General features: G+C 42.0%; 1 protein-coding gene across 2 annotated transcripts in view; it reads right to left on the minus strand.

The window, feature by feature from the left end:
• The window catches only part of LOC111852062 (eph receptor A6), a 157471-nt gene that overhangs the window by 22783 nt on the left and 118391 nt on the right, over positions 1 to 16297 (minus strand). For both annotated transcript variants that reach the window (XM_072700269.1, XM_072700268.1), the window contains exons 6-8: positions 4447 to 4571; positions 4021 to 4183; positions 2573 to 2681 (exon numbers count right to left, since the gene is read on the minus strand). In XM_072700269.1, coding sequence (XP_072556370.1) covers positions 2573 to 2681; positions 4021 to 4183; positions 4447 to 4571 — 397 coding nt within the window. The remainder of the gene's footprint in view (positions 1 to 2572; positions 2682 to 4020; positions 4184 to 4446; positions 4572 to 16297) is intronic.

The raw sequence follows: 16297 nt of genomic DNA on the forward strand, positions 1-16297 counted from the left end.
TGGTGCTAAATTCATACCACTTGCCTTAATGGCACCGTCCACGGTGCTGAAACTGGCCACACTTACATAGCAGTTGAAAAATGTCCCTTTTTTCCTCACGTCTAAATATAATAGACTTAACAGGCCCTGTAAATAACACTTAATGAGCTAGAAGCGCTCACAAAATCCTCAGCGTGTACACAATTAGCTTTAGCGCCTTGCAAACACGTGACGTTGCGGCAGAGATACCACAGAGTTGCGCATTCGCACGAACCACCAAAACACCTCAGTCCTGTGGTAGCCTGAATTCGTCGTGCATTGGCACAGTGATGGATGATGGAATCAAAAGGTTTGGATGCTGGGAGTTCACACGTCATGTTTAACTGGCTATAGAACTTCCTCAGCCTGGCAGAATGTTGTCTATCACACCATCACAGTGTGTTTCTCTCGAAGAGACATCTTTAAAATGTAATTAAATATAAAGATTAGTGTGATAATCATGGTAAAAATTGCTATATTGTAGGATAACAGTCCACCGGATCAACTCCTGATTTGGGGTCACATGCAAATAGACCAAACCAATTACCCCCATAAAAATGAGTCTGTAAAGACCAAACACACCGTGAAATTCTCTTCCCAGATAAGCACTCTTTGTGCAAAAGCCAAACAGGACATTCATCCAACCAGCAGGATAAATGATATTCATTGTGTTTTGTCAAACTACTTCCTGTACTTTTCCAACACTTTTCACTGTACTATTGACAATTTGCAGATGCCATAAAGGCTCCTCACCCCCCATAGGATCAGCCAATCCCTGGAGCAATTGGGGTTAAGGCCCCTGCTGGAGGGTTTCAACCCCTAGAGCTGCCCCCCCCCAACAAATTATTTCATTTTAGTTTAATAAATTTTTGGTCAGTGTATAATTTAATATATGTGCAAATTGACAATAATACAGTAAGTTTAATATATAATTATTAGAAAATAGTACTGTACAAATAAACTTTCTATGGGTAGATGGAACTTTTGACTGCCACTATATGTATGTGTGTGTGTGTATATATATATACACACACATACATATAGTGGCAGTCAAAAGTTCCATCTACCCATAGAAAGTTTATATATATATACACACACACATACACACACACACAGTGATTGACGTAACTGGTACGCAAGTACGCATTCACCTTTAAAAACGATACGTGCGGCAATCGATTGTTGTAATAGCGTGAATACGTATGTATTGTATGTGCATTTTAACCTTTATGTTCTAATTCGTACTTCATTTGCGGTATTCTGTATAGGTTAAAATGCACGTTAATTTGCGCTGTTACATTAATCGATTGCCGCACGTATCGCTTTTAAAGATGGATGCGTACTTGCGTACCAGTTATGTGAATCCCAGTATATATATAGGGCGTCAGAAGCATTTTGAATGTGGGGGGTGGACACACTGGCGGGGGGTCTGGGGACCCTCCCCCAGAATATTTTTTTTAATGAATTAGATGCCGTATGTGTATTCTCATATCGATCAAGTGGAATGGATTCTTTAGCGAAGCAATAGAAACAGCGGCTGGGTGAACTAACATTTTATGTTAAACGTGGGGAGGTCCAAACGAATAATTATGAAATGTGAGGGGGACACGTATACTGTATATATATCGTGATATATATATAAAATGTTCCACACACAGCCACTTGTCCTTTTCACTGTGACTGTTTATGCATTTTTACGTGTTACCAACGCTTAGTTGTCTTGTCTATGACTGCCATGTCTATAAGAATCTATGAACACATTCAAAATACATTATAATGCATTTATAAAGCATTATAACCATGGCTATGTTTATTTTTGAAAAGACGTACATTATACCCATGATCATTATGCATTATGAAAGCTTTATGAAATCTCATCTATAATTTACTTTAGATGACTTCATAATGCAGTTGAAGCATTCTTAATTCTTATGCCGACCATTATAATGCATTATAAAGGTATCTATGCATTAGGCCTATATACTGTATAATCGCTTTAAAAAAGATGTTACCGAACATTTAATATCAATGATTATAGTGATCACATTTTTTTTCAGATCGCATTTTCGGTATTATTACAGTATTGTTAAAATATGCTGAAATAGTTCAAAATTAACGTACTGATACACAAACAAATAATTGCACCAAGTTTTATATTGAAAACCACAAATAAAATTAGCAGCACTATGCATCTTTTGTTTGCACAAATATTACAGTAAAAACATCCATCCATCCATTATCCAACCCGCTTATCCTACTGGGTCGCGGGGGGTCCGGAGCCTATCCCAGAAGCAATGGGCACGAGGCAGGGAACAACCCAGGATGGGGAACCAACCCATTGCAGGGCACATCATCCCTGATTTGTATGTGCAAAGAAACTTTTTTAATGACAAAGGGCTGAAGGTCATCTCTGCCTGACACCCAGTATATATAAGGCTTATAAACCATTCAGCCTTATCTGAATAGCACTGTAGCTTCTGTCTTTGTGCGGTTTGGTGGACAGAGGAACACACAGACCTCAAAACAGCAGGAAAGATTGCAAGGGGCTCCTTACCTTCCGGTGATGAGGAAGAAGAGGGTCAGGATGACGAGCAGGGTGAAGCTACCCACTGCTGCCGTGACGATGACCAGCACCTGACCCTGATCGGCAGCCATGTTGGAAGCTGAGAGGAGATGCAGACGCGGTCAATCAGGACAGCAAGTGGGCTGAACATAGGGGCCACACAGCAGAGAAGAATGCAGCTGGCACTCAATAATGGCAAGAAAAAATACATGGTATAAAATTAAGCGAATCACATGAAGGAGTATCAGTTTACAAAAGCAAAAATCACTGAAAAACTAAACATAGTGGATTTCTTGGGTTCATTGTTAATTATTGCAAAACAAAGAGAGATAAATTTCCACTAAAGAGAAAATCCCTCACTTCATCATGGTGCCAAGGTTGGTTGTGTTTTTTATTGAAAAAAGATAGAGAACATTATTCAGAAAAGCATTATCTGAGAAATTACAGAAAATATTTAGGGCTTTTTGCAATAATCGTTATAATAGTTTTGCGTTATTAAAGTGGTTTTATTCATCGCATAAAATTGTAATTTACTCATGATGGTCCAGCTTAATTGGGCCAATTTGATATTCATGATTTGCTGTCTTTTAATGTCTCAAGCCCACTTAAGCACCGATAATTAGAACGCAATATTATTACTAGCCTTTTATATTCATAGGTAATGAATATCAATTTGAAATACAAATGCAGGATTGAATCAAAGATGAATGTTCTGAATTTTAATGCTTTTTCTGACATGAAATATCACGTATATGTTGTAAAGATGGATTGAGGTAATTACTGATCTCTCTCCAATGAAGAGACGATGTGGAAGATTTTAACAGAAGATTACAACACAGGAACTTTAACCTGTACTGCAACTTACACGGCTTTTAAAGGTGTTAATTAACAAGTCTTGTCAGGTTGGGCTGAGCCATCACCCGGCTGCTGTTTCTATCGCTAAGTTGATAAAGGTTTTTAAGATGCAAAAAAGGCTGGGAAAAGACCGAAAGCATGATAACTATTCAGAGGGCAGTGAGCCATCACAGACTTTAAGGGGCTCTGGACGTCTTCCTGGGTGAGATGTGCACATCGCCTACTTAGTGACAACGTCAGTGCATGTGGGGACAAAAAACACAACACAGCTTCCAATGAGGGCAAATCATTCAAAGGCAAACGTTAGATGGATCATACTACTGATCGCTCTGTGAATAAATAACACAGATTTACCTCTTTGAATGAAACAGCAGGGTTCATAACAAACACATTATGAAGGACTCTTAAGTGTTGTTCAGTGGCAGTGATATTTTAGCTGTACTTTGCAAAGGCAGGACATTCGTGGGGTAGAGCTCAGTGCTGGGCAGTAAGCAGTTAAGCTCAGATACACAGAGCTGGTCAGCAGGCTGAAGGGCCAGTAGCTACAGTTCAGGTGTCCGGATGACGATGTGTGGGGGACTTACTGTCCTCTCCTGTTTCGTACTCGAACTTGGGGCTGTAGGTGGTGTAGCCGGCCGTGGTGCGGGCGCGAATGAGAAAAACGTAGTTGGTCGAGGGCTTGAGGCCAGTGATGATGACGCTGGGAGCCTTGGAGCGTGTGGAGGAGTAGCTCAACTGTTCGTTCTCCTGCAGGATGTACCGGAGCAGAGCACAAACACTCTGAATACACGAGGGGGGTGGGGGCTCCTTCTCACACTCACACAGGCACCCACTCAGCGCACGACTCTCTGAGACGCTACAGCCAGAAGGAGTTCATATTTCACACCTGGGAAGAATATTTGTCAAGAAATTCAGGCAGGAGCTCATGAAGCTCTAGCAGGTAATTTAACTGGCCAATGACACAAGACTCCCAGGTGATGCGATGCAGCGGCGTGCACTGCGACTCTTACCTTCTCATAGTACTTGATCTCGTAATCCAGCACAGCTAACGGGGGCTGTTCCAGCTCCTGCCAGGAGAGGGCGATGCTGTTCTGAGAAGCCCAGTCCTTCTTGACTGTCCCTATCAGCGAGGGTCCTGCAAGGCACAGCACGGATCAGCACAGGGTCAGGCTACGGGGGAAGGCCCCCCAGCCGGCTGCTCTCACACCAGCAGCAGCTCTCATTAGCAGTGAGGAGAGCGAGTGGTGCACTGCACTCTGAGCCTGGGAAAGCAGGAAAGTGGCCTTTTAACAAGGGTCACAGATGCCAAGTGCTTTCCTGGAGAAGAAGCCCAGCCAGGTTGTCCTTAGAGCTCCCCACTCTGCAGGAAACATGCTTGTCAGAGGTACCTGTAAACACTCCCACATCTGGGGTACCCAACGGGGGGACTCCATCTGACTGGCAATGCAGGGCCAGGCAGCGATAACTGTCCAAACTGAATCATTCCTCCTGTCCGTCTTTCTTGGTCTATGTGTTTTATTGTCGTCTCCACAGTGAAGCCAAACCAAAGCCCCAAACAAAGGTAACGTGCAGCGTATTTCCCCTCCGCTCCACCCCATCTCACCCCCTTGTCCATTCCTGAAAAATCGAGGCCATAATTCTAATACTTACTGGGGGCGACACGTTGTCCACAATATTCAGATGTGCTCACAATGTCCCCCCTCCCAATATATACAGTGGTACCTCGGTTCTCGAACTTAATCCGTTCCGTACTCCGGATCGAATCCTAAAAAGTTCGAGTTCTGATCGAATTTTTCCCATAAGAAATAATGGAAAACCAATTAATTGGTTCCCGGCCCCCCAAAATTACACCTAAGTATGTTTTTTTTTTATCATTTAAACAGAAAATGAACAGGATAAAACAAGAAGAGCATTTTTTTTCTTAATGGCTTCCAAAACGATAAAGATCTTATCCCAACATTACCCCTGTCCTGCCCCGATCGTCCGCTCCTTCCGTGTGCCACGCCCCCTCGTTAACCTCGTGTGGGATCCCCAAGTGATCAGCTGTTTCTGGTTGTTGTCATTAGTCCTCTGTATTAAGTCCGCGTTTCAGTTTCCCCAGTCCGGTCATTGGGTGCGTTCGACTTGCTTACAGCGCTGGCTTAAAGCAACGCATTCTGATCCTGACGCAATGCATTACGGTTAGATGCATTGCGACATCTCACTCGGCTGCACAAACTGGAACCGCCTCCGTGACGACACACCTTTGCCCTTATTGGCTGAAGATTTTAGTTACACGCATGACGTTCGTATCCCAGGCAGTTCCGAGGCGGTATCTGCTATTTCTCCTGAATATCATGTAAAGCAGTGAGAACTGGTTTTCAGTTAATTTACCTGGTAAAATAAAGTTTAAATAAATGACATAAATGCTCTAATAGTACACGTAAGTTAGTGGTTTATTTATTGTTAGTTACTGTAATGTTGTGCTGCTTTATTTGGTTAATCGTCCAGTCTGTGAAGAAGGCATTCAAGTAAGAATTGCATTGTAGTATGACTCATTTCCTGGCGCGTACAATTTATATTAGGTCAGCCTTCACGGTTCGACTTTTGCTATTCAGATCGAGTTCTAGGTCAAACTGGTTTGTTCGACTTTCAAGAAATTCGAGTTCTAATGAGTTTGAGAACCGAGGAACCACTGTATTATAATTACGGCCTTGGTCCCCCCCCCCCCCCAGTGTTTACTCCATGGCTACGGCCTTGAGCAAAACATATAAGTAGACATCCGGTCACATTTAAATTCATTGTGGTAGGTAGCTGTTCAACAATCTTTCACAGATTTATGTCTAAGAAAACTTGACTAAACATTTTTATGCATTTCAGTTAGCAACTTAAACCATTCCTAATAAAAATGTTCTTTCCAATACAACTTTATTTCTTACATAGACAATGAACTAGGAATAAATGTGAACTGGGAAATAATAAGACTTTAAAAAGGAGGATTTTATTTTCTTTAGGCTATTTAAAGATTTTTTCCCACAGAAATAGAAACTGCCCATATACTTAAACTTCAATTATAAACATAATAAACCTGTTATGTTGTTTAAAAACCCATTTTTAGGATGCATTCACCACTATGAATAATAATATTTAGCTTTAAGAAAGCTTCTGAGATTAGACTTGTATAGACACTTTACAAGCATGGAACCTTTAAATTTTTTAAACACCTGGTGACATCGGAATCTTTTTTTTCATTTTATAATAACAAAATTCTGCACCGACCTTGGATTCCCAGTTATTATTCATAGCAAAGAGGTGGCAAATGTTTAACTTGGGAGATTAAATTTGTATAAATCACATTAGCAGCACTGATTGAATTTCTGTTAGGTAAATATCCACCCCACGTACACTACAGTAGCCACTAGGTGATAACGTCTGCTTGGGTAATTAATATCCCATTAGGTGTATAATTGCAGGTATTAGGCAGGGACTGTTCAATGGGCATTATAAATTCAGAGATTTTTAGAGAATGTCACACAGAAGCAACGCTGCTTTTTCATTGTCAAAACTCCAGGTCCTTCCGTCCCGTCGAGAAGCCCCATATTCATGGCTCTCTGAGCAGCCTGATTCCTAAATCAATAGGAGAGTAACAAATTACAAAATAAGCTATGCACACAGCGCATGCCGTGTATTTAAAGTATGTATGAGATCCAAGATAAATTAGGTTTTAAAATCTTTAAAATCTTAAGATGCTCGGTACGACAGAAAAAAGGCAATGTGCATATTTTTCCTCAGTCATCTCTCTCTTTCCCATGCAAAGGAGCGTCCCAGTGAGGCTGCAGCCTGTGATGCTCTCAAGCCCCCTCACACTACGGTGAGACGGCCGACGGCCTGCCGCAGACCCCCCCAGCCTTCCACGCGTCTGCCCAGAGACGGGCTCTCAGCCGGGGCCAGCTGACGGCCTGCTGCAGACAGACGTGGGCGGCCCCCGGGCCCCCAGTGACCTACAGCTTAGCTGTTGCAGCGTTACAGCCGGACTGATGTTTAAAGGGTATTGGGGGCCCCCGGCTTCATCTCCACGGGTAAACAATCATCATTTGCTCTGACTCATACAGAGAGAATAACACATTCATTTACATTACAGCACATAATCAATGTATAAACAAAAATGTGAACATGCTTACAGTGCTGTATACTAGTCTCACTGCAAGGTTATTTATTGGGGGGGGGGGGGGGAGGGGGGGAGTGTAATTCGGTCTCAAATTTTACTGTGACGTTTTATCAGCTTTTGAAAATGATTCATGAAATATGGTTAAATAAAAGATTTACTTTATCGGGCATAAAGTTACATTGGTGGATCTTCAGGGTGGGGTCGGAATTCTGTAATGAAATTGCAACTGCAGAAAGCACTGCATATTTTGGGCTGTAAGCATCCACAAATAGCCGCATATTATCAAACATCCCCGGCAGACGGCCAAGTGCTTACTTTTCCAATAATTGTGTACAGTGAAAATATTTTTTGCCCTTTGAAGAACTAGAGATTTTGGGCTGCTGGGGAACATATTGACTGCAGGTGGGCCGAACTGACCACCGCGAAGCTGGCGGGGGAGAGACAGAGAGATAGTGTGTTTAGCGCATCTGTGTGTTTTGGAGGTAAGCAGGGGTGTTGTTAGGGCGGGGAAATGTTCTATATCCCCCCCCCCCCAAAATATATGCACACTAATTAGTTTAAACAGTGTGCTCTCATTCATTTCCATCAAAATCGCCGCCCCCACCCCTGGTAAAGGCTTATACACCCTTTCCATAAATATCCAGGTGGGCGCAGGGCTTTTGAATCTCCATTTGGGACCATCAGGCAGTTAGTAGAACCTTCGCTTCATCTTCTTAAACATACAAATATGTTCCAGAAAGAGAAAAACAACACATACTTTCTGCTGTATGGTCTGTGATGTACATAACTATTGGGACCCCTTGTAAAGATCTGTAAAAAGGGCTAGAAAAAAAATCCACCTTTTTGTGATGTAGCTTCATCTCACACCGAAAAAAATAAGAAAAATCCAACCCTTCTTTGAAATAAATGTATTTATTTATCATAGAAAAAGAAATCGGTCATCAAGAAATAATTATTTTTAACAAAAACGCACGTGCCACAATTATTGGCACCCCTGCAAATTATAGTGAACACAATGTAACTGAAGTATGTTTCCCATGTAAATTCTGCATCTTTGAGTTGATTGGAGTGAATAGGAACATTAAAGCTGTAAGCCATGACTTCCTGATTAACTGGGGTACAAACAGGGGTGACAGAGGCCAAATTCCCTTAGTCATCCATCAACATGGGAAAGATAAGAGAACACACAACCCAAATGAGGGAGAAGTTTGTTGAGTTAGGGAATGGGCATTAAAAAAAATAGCTACTCACCTAAAAATGCCCATTTCTACTGTTTGGGCAATAATAAGAAAGTGGACATGAACTGGAACTGTTACAAACCTGCATGGAAGTGGACCCAAGTTTATTTTGCCCCCACATACAGTGAGGAGGATCGTAAGAGAGGCAAAAAAAATCTCCAAGGATGACTATTGGTGAATTACAAGAAAAGGTAAAATCTTGAGGTTACCACGTCTCCAAACCCACCATCCGATGCCACCTTCATGCTAACAGATTATTTGGAAGGTGTGCCAGAAAGAAACCTTGTCTGTCTGTCAGTTTCCCACAAAAGCGAGTTTGCGAAACGCGACTACAACTTTGACTGGAACCAAATTCCATGGTCTGATGAAACACAAATGGAACTTTTTGGCAATAAATATCCAAGGTGGGTTTGGTGTAAATGGAAGGGTGGCTGTAATGAAAAGAACCTCATCCCAAATGTAAAATATGGTGGAGGTTCTGTGATGTCGTGGGTCTGATTTTCCAAAGGCCCTGGAAACCTTGTTAGGGTACATGGCACTATGGACTGAAATTCCAGGACATTTTAAATGAAATTTGCTTGTCTCTGCCAGGAAACTAAAACTGGGCCGTCACTGGATCTTCCAGCAGGACAGTGATCCTAAGCACATGTCCAAATCAACATAAAAATGGTTAACTGACCGCAGAACCAAGCTTCTGCCATGGCCATCTCAGTCCCCTGACCTGAACCCCACTGAAAAGCTGAAGAGCAGAGTGCACAAGAGATGGCTTAGGACCCTGGATGATCTGGAGAGATTCTGTACAGAGGAATGGACTCAGATGCCCTGCTCTGTATTCTCCAACCTTATAAAATGTTATAGGAGAAGACTGAGTGCTGTTATACTGGCAAAGGGAGGTTGTACAAAGTATTAAATGCTGGGGTGCCAATAATTGTATCACATGTGATTTTGCTGAAATAATTATTTCTTGATGAAGGATTTGTTTTTCTTTGATTAAATTTATTTCAATGAAACATTGGATTTTTCTAATTTTTTCCAGTGTGACATAAAGCTATGAAGTGGATTTTTTTCTAACCCTTTTTACAAATCCTTACAAGGGGTACCATTAATTGTGGAGGGCACAGTGTGTGTATATATATATATATACTGTATATACACTCACCTAAAGGATTATTAGGAACACCTGTTCAATTTCTCATTAATGCAATTATCTAATCAACCAATCACATGGCAGTTGCTTCAATGCATTTAGGGGTGTGGTCCTGGTCAAGACAATCTACTGAACTCCAAACTGAATGTCAGAATGGGAAAGAAAGGTGATTTAAGCAATTTTGAGCGTGGCATGGTTGTTGGTGCCAGACGGGCCAGTCTGAGTATTTCACAATCTGCTCAGTTACTGGGATTTTCACGCACAACCATTTCTAGGGTTTACAAAGAATGGTGTGCAAAGGGAAAAACATCCAGTATGCGGCAGTCCTGTGGGCGAAAATGCCTTGTTGATGCTAGAGGTCAGAGGAGAATGGTCTGACTGATTCAAGCTGATAGAAGAGCAACTTTGACTGAAATAACCACTCGTTGCAACCGAGGTATGCAACAAAGCATTTGTGAAGCCACAACACGCACAACCTTGAGACGGATGGGCTACAACAGCAGAAGACCCCACCGGGTACCACTCATCTCCACTACAAATAGGAAAAAGAGGCTACAATTTGCACGAGCTCACCAAAATTGGACAGTTGAAGACTGGAAAAATGTTGCCTGGTCTGATGAGTCTCGATTTCTGTTGAGACATTCAAATGGTAGAGTCAGAATTTGGCGTAAACAGAATGAGAACATGGATCCATCATGCCTTGTTACCACTGTGCAGGCTGGTGGTGGTGGTGTAATGGTGTGGGGGATGTTTTCTTGGCACACTTTAGGCCCCTTAGTGCCAATTGGGCATCGTTTAAATGCCACGGCCTACCTGAGCATTGTTTCTGACCATGTCCATCCCTTTATGACCACCATGTACCCATCCTCTGATGGCTACTTCCAGCAGGATAATGCACCATGTCACAAAGCTCGAATCATTTCAAATTGGTTTCTTGAACATGACAATGAGTTCACTGTACTAAAATGGCCCCCACAGTCACCAGATCTCAACCCAATAGAGCATCTTTGGGATGTGGTGGAACGGGAGCTTCGTGCCCTGGATGTGCATCCCACAAATCTCCATCAACTGCAAGATGCTATCCTATCAATATGGGCCAACATTTCTAAAGAATGCTTTCAGCACCTTGTTGAATCAATGCCACATAGAATTAAGGCAGTTCTGAAGGCGAAAGGGGGTCAAACACCGTATTAGTATGGTGTTCCTAATAATCCTTTAGGTGAGTATATATATGCACTAGGGGTGGAGCCGAACCTGAATACGGTATTCGGAAAGGCACAAATAATGTGTTTTTTACGAATACTTATTTCGAACAAATACTTAAAAAAATATTTGTATTCGGGAACAAGAAAAACTTTATATCAAAAAGCTGCGTTTCCTCTTGAGACCGCAGTGCATGCCCGGATGAGTGAGTGAGTTCAGGAGTCGGGGGGGGGGGGGGAGGTTGTAAAAGAGGTGACTGACACAGGCTGCTCCACACAGTAACAGAGAAGGCTTGGCTGAGCGAAAAAAGACTTAACTGTATCACTATTTTTGTTGAATAGATTTTTGTACCTTAACTGGGTTCCAGAGGCAGTTTATAACTTTCGGGAAGCAGAGTTTGATCGGGAGATTATTCCATTACGCTGCATTATTGACGTCTGCAGTCAGGTGCTCTCATGTTCGCTCTGTTTACGTAGCTCTGTTAGCTCGGTAATTTAGACAATAGGCTGTTGACAGAGTAACGTTAACGTTTGGTTAAAAAGGTTAAAACAATGCTTGTGTAGTTGTGTCGAATTGTATGCACTTGTAGGAGTTATATGGTACGTTTAAGTTACTCTGTCTACTGCATATCCATAATTATTATAATGGATATAATTAAAGAATACTTACACTATAGCGTAAATTAGAAGTGCAACGCAAAAAAACTGGATTTTTATGCCTATTTTGAATTTTACTCGAATACGAATACAAATACAAATACTTTTCCCCCCTCAACAAATACAAATACAGATACAAATACCGGCTGCTTTGCACACCCCTAATATGCACGCACAAATACACACACACACACACATGCATTGCTTGTTGCCCCTGACCTACACCCCCAACTATCCCCTTCCTGGATGCCTCATTCCAGAATCTTCCTTCCAGCTGTGGTGGTTATTTGCATGTCTTCTTCTATGGACACAGGGGTTCTCAGGCAAAAAACATGGCAATATGGGTGCGACGAGTAAGTTCTCTGGATTCCAACGATATGCAATTCATGTCTGTGTGTTATATCTATCCAAAGTTACGAGTCTGAGATTAATGGATGCAAAAATCAACTCTTTTCCGCATTTGTCAAGTTCTAAGGGTTAAAGCAGCTTGACGTTTATCCTCACCAGTTCCATCTGTATTTGTATAATTAATGTGAGAATATCTTTACAAATATTACAAGAAAATGAGTGGAAATAAGGGTAAAACTTTGTGTAGCGTAGTAAAGGCAAGAGTTAACATGCACTTGTTTGTAAGGGTTAAACCACAGATTTGACCTCACCATCTCCCATGAAATATTTTTACAACTTGCCCACTGATCCTGATATGCTACATGGAAACTATTTTTTTACAAACATCCTTGCACTATAGTAAGGATAAATCCTTTATTTGTCATTCGCACAAGTACAGGCACATTGGAATTCTTCTCTTTGCCTGCCACGTCTTGCTCTCCATAGCATGGGGGTCACAGCTCAGCGTCAGCTAACATGCAGCACCTCCAGAGCTGGGGGTTAAGGACCTTGCTCTAGGGCCCATGGACATGTGACTGTTCTGCCAAGGCTGGGGCTTGAACTAGTGATCTTCCGATGAGGAGCACAGACACTGAGTGGCCTCTGAGCCACTCACCACCCTCGGGTATATAGTAGTTTGGATATATAGTGGTTTGGGTAAATAGTAGTTTGGGTATATAGTGGTTTGTTCTTTCATTAGAAACACAGTCTTACATTCTTTAACTCCTGCGAGATAAACACATACCAACAGACAATGACGAAAGATTTGAAAACAAACATATGGTATGTCTCATAATTTATACACAACAGAAGAAGCCAGGGAAATGCATTACTGCAGCACCACATAGAAAACAGCAGATCTGCTCCGAAAGCGATACCTTCTATTTTGCCTTTGAGTGACAGCTTTCCAGCCTGTCAAACTGAACCCGGTCAAAAATATTCACCAGAAAGGGCCGAGGTAGCTGCTGGGGCACTGAGTCACCGGATCCTCACTTAACGCTCCGAAACATATGGTGGAAATCACAAAAGGAGAGACCCTTTCAGTAACCTTTCACAGCTACTGTCATGAGGCAGGTAATCCATTTAAAAAACACAGACCTGTTCTGCTCTCCAGAAAAGCTCTGTATTATACACTCAGGGTATTACCCTCCGGAAACTAGTGCCACCATTCCTGTCACCTACAAGCTGCTTTTTAGTATACAACACCTATAATATGGCATACAAAAGTGTACATTTCTGACAGGCTGTGCGTTAATATTCCCAAGATCCAGATTAAAGGATTTCCACAAGACCACTACTGTAACACTTCAGTGTCAGTGCAGTGACATCAGTTACCAGAGCACTGGCAGTATCGACATACTGTAACTGCAAATCAGTCCATCCTTTAAAAAAGATTCCACCCAAGGAATGCGGCTCTACTGCTGTGTTATCCAATTAAGCCCGTAAATCATTTGAAAATATAATTTTCTGCAGCTTCCTGTGTGTAAGATCCAATATAGCTCACCGCAGTGACATCGTAACAGAGGTCAGCAAGAAGCAGCACAGAATACCGTTTTAGTGAAAATAGACAGAACATTATAAAAGCCATTCACGATTCACAGAAATGAAATAACCATACAGTAAGAAACAAAGAGCCCGATATGACAGAAAAAATATGTTTCATTATAAAAGGTCTGATAACAGTAGAACATTGACTTATATAAATGTTGAACATTTTCAATATATATTCAATATATACTCAGTGGCCACTTGATTAGAGTAGAATAGCCGTGCTTTATTCGTCCCTGTGGGGAAATTGGGTGGTTTGACATAGCCCATCTCGTACTTGAGAGACACAGACACACATTTACATATAGGCGGGAACGTTTTGGGGTCAGAGCACAGGGTCAGGCAGCGTCTGTCACCCGTGGCACTTAAAGGCCATGCTCAAGGGTGACCTGCCAGGCACAAGCTCAGATACTTAAGCCATGGAACTAGTCCTGAACAGGAGACCATTTTTGCCTCCAGAAGTGCTTCAAAGGCAGCATTTCTGCACCCGTCTGTACTGAGCTCATGCTTTCACACTGGTGGTCTTTGTCAGTTGGCCATTCTCCTCTTCATCTTTTCCATTGACAAAGTGTTTTCAACCACAAAACTATCATTGACTAGACACTTTTTGTTCATCACCTCATTCCCTGTAAACTCTAGGCAATTTACTGGAGTGTTATAGCTCTCGTACTGAATGACATGTTCTAGGACTGACCTGGATGAAAGGACATGCAGTTCTGGGTGGCACAGTGGCTTAGTGGTTAGAGTGGGCTTATGCCAGCAGGTTTCTGGGGTGAGGATGCGAAGTTCGCGCGTTCCTCCTCTGTCGGTCTGGTACTCTGGTGCGCACTTACAGGCTAAAGGACCTTAGAGTGAACCTGTGCCCTGTGACAGACTGGAATCCTGCCCAGCTCACCCACCCCTGTGCCTGGTACTTTATGAGACCGGCCCCAGGGTAAATGTGACCCTGTACTGGATGAGGAGTCAATATAAGTATGAAGAGACATATTGTACTTTTCATAACATCAACATAGCAGCAGCTTTCAGAATTATGCTAACTGGTATGGAGTTTCAGTTTTTGGAAAGAATATGGTGCATCTACCTGTCTGTCTGTCTGTCTGTTCATTTTGACTGTCTGTTACTTCTTGATGGTTTAAAGGTTGTGGATGAGGCCAGAGTTTGGCCTGGTGGACTAAAAAATCTGGAGAAAATTGTATGGGCTGATTGTGTAACCCCAATTTACATAGTTACATCCATCCATCCATGACAAATGACAAAAATCAGAAAAAATACCTCAGGGTTGCATTTTCCTTTTTCTTACTTTTCTTGTGAAACAGACACTAACTAGCTAGTTGTCAGCCAGATACCACATACAACTGAAAATGGTTTTAATATAAACAAACTGAGGTAAGGGGAGGCACTCAGCAGAATCTCGCCCAGCGTGTGAGGCTGACCCTGGATGGGTCCGAAAGCAACACATTACTAAGAAGGGCTACATTCCTGTAAGCAGTGCTTAAAGAGGACCAGGAACACCAAGAGGGGGGGGGGGGGGGGGCTATGAGGGAAGTATCACATTTCTGTAATCTGTGCTTAGAGGGGACTTAAGAAGTACCTACATGTCAAAGGAAGCTGAATGTTTTCTTAGCATTTATGACTCTCAAATCCAGTCACGTTGCTGTTTAACAACCCAACATGACGATAAAAACCCGACATTATGATAAAAACCCGACATGATGATAAAAACCCGACACGACGATAAAAACCCGACACGACGATAAAAACCCGACATGACGATAAAAACCCAACATGACGATAAAAACCCGACATGATGATAAAAACCCAACATGATGATAAGTATGACTGAATAAGAATTGCACAAATATTAGGGGTGAGCCAAACATCGGACACAAGAACGTTGTACAAATAACGTGTTCTTTCCAAATCATCCAATCATTATTGACGCATATTAGTGACTGTCTTCAGCGTATCTGTTTTCTCATTAGATTTCAGGGAAGTAGCAATGCTCATTGGTCTGCTACACATACTGTCTGTCCCACATTACCTCTATGTTTTACAAAGCAGGATTTCTTGTTTAGCCACATAACCTTTTGGATTTAAAGTTTGGTCTAAATGTAAGTGGACAAAGATAACGTCAATTTAATCTGGGGTATCTTAAATACAAGTTATCCGGCTAAGTAAGAAATCAAGCTTCATGAAACAGGCCACAGGATATTTCCTGTGCCTGTCACCAGTCACTTGTGCACATGAGGAGTTTTCCAAACATCCTTGCATCTTTTAAGTGTTTGACCTGCATTGCATGCAAATCACTACATTACACGTGTAAACACTCTCCTCTTGTGTGTCATATTGTGTGTTGGTTTGTCTTTGTTTCTTGTGCTTAGGTGGCTTGTGTACCTTGCATGATGCATGTTTACTTAGATGCACGTTTGCTTTGTGTAGTTCTGTTTACTTGTTCTCCCTTGTGTGCACTTTAAAAGTTTTCTGCGTTATCTAACACACTTATACTTAATTGGCATTTGGCAGGCAATGTTGCTC

The sequence above is a fragment of the Paramormyrops kingsleyae genome, chromosome 16 (assembly GCF_048594095.1).
Source record: "Paramormyrops kingsleyae isolate MSU_618 chromosome 16, PKINGS_0.4, whole genome shotgun sequence".
NCBI classification, from domain to species: domain Eukaryota; kingdom Metazoa; phylum Chordata; class Actinopteri; order Osteoglossiformes; family Mormyridae; genus Paramormyrops; species Paramormyrops kingsleyae.